Raw genomic sequence first — 295 nt, forward strand, 5'->3', positions numbered from 1 at the left:
CGGACCTGCAGCGGAGCCGCCGGTGCGCGGGGCTCGGCCTGCGGCGGCGCCTCGACGTGGGCCGGCGCCTGAGCCCCCGCTGCTTGTCTCGTCCGCAGAGTCTGCAGGGCCTGACGGGGACGCCGCTGGTGGCCGGCAGCCCGATCCGCCACGAGAGCGCGGTGCAGGGCAGCGCCGTGGAGGTGCAGACCTACCAGCCGCCCTGGAAAGCGCTCAGCGACTTCGCGCTGCAGAGCGACCTGGACCAGCCCGCCTTCCAGCAGCTGGTGAGCGCGGCCCGGCCCCAGCGGCCCGG

The 295-nt window shown here is 76.6% G+C and overlaps 1 protein-coding gene across 1 annotated transcript in view; it reads left to right on the top strand.

Annotated features, from left to right (window-relative positions):
• The window catches only part of ISL2 (ISL LIM homeobox 2), a 12,660-nt gene that overhangs the window by 6,082 nt on the left and 6,283 nt on the right, over nt 1-295 (top strand). The window contains exon 5 of the mRNA XM_019504421.1: nt 99-266. Coding sequence (XP_019359966.1) covers nt 99-266 — 168 coding nt within the window. The remainder of the gene's footprint in view (nt 1-98; nt 267-295) is intronic.

The sequence above is a fragment of the Gavialis gangeticus genome, unplaced genomic scaffold, assembly GCF_001723915.1.
Source record: "Gavialis gangeticus isolate Ggan-Ray unplaced genomic scaffold, GavGan_comp1, whole genome shotgun sequence".
In the NCBI taxonomy this organism is placed as follows: Eukaryota; Metazoa; Chordata; order Crocodylia; family Gavialidae; genus Gavialis; species Gavialis gangeticus.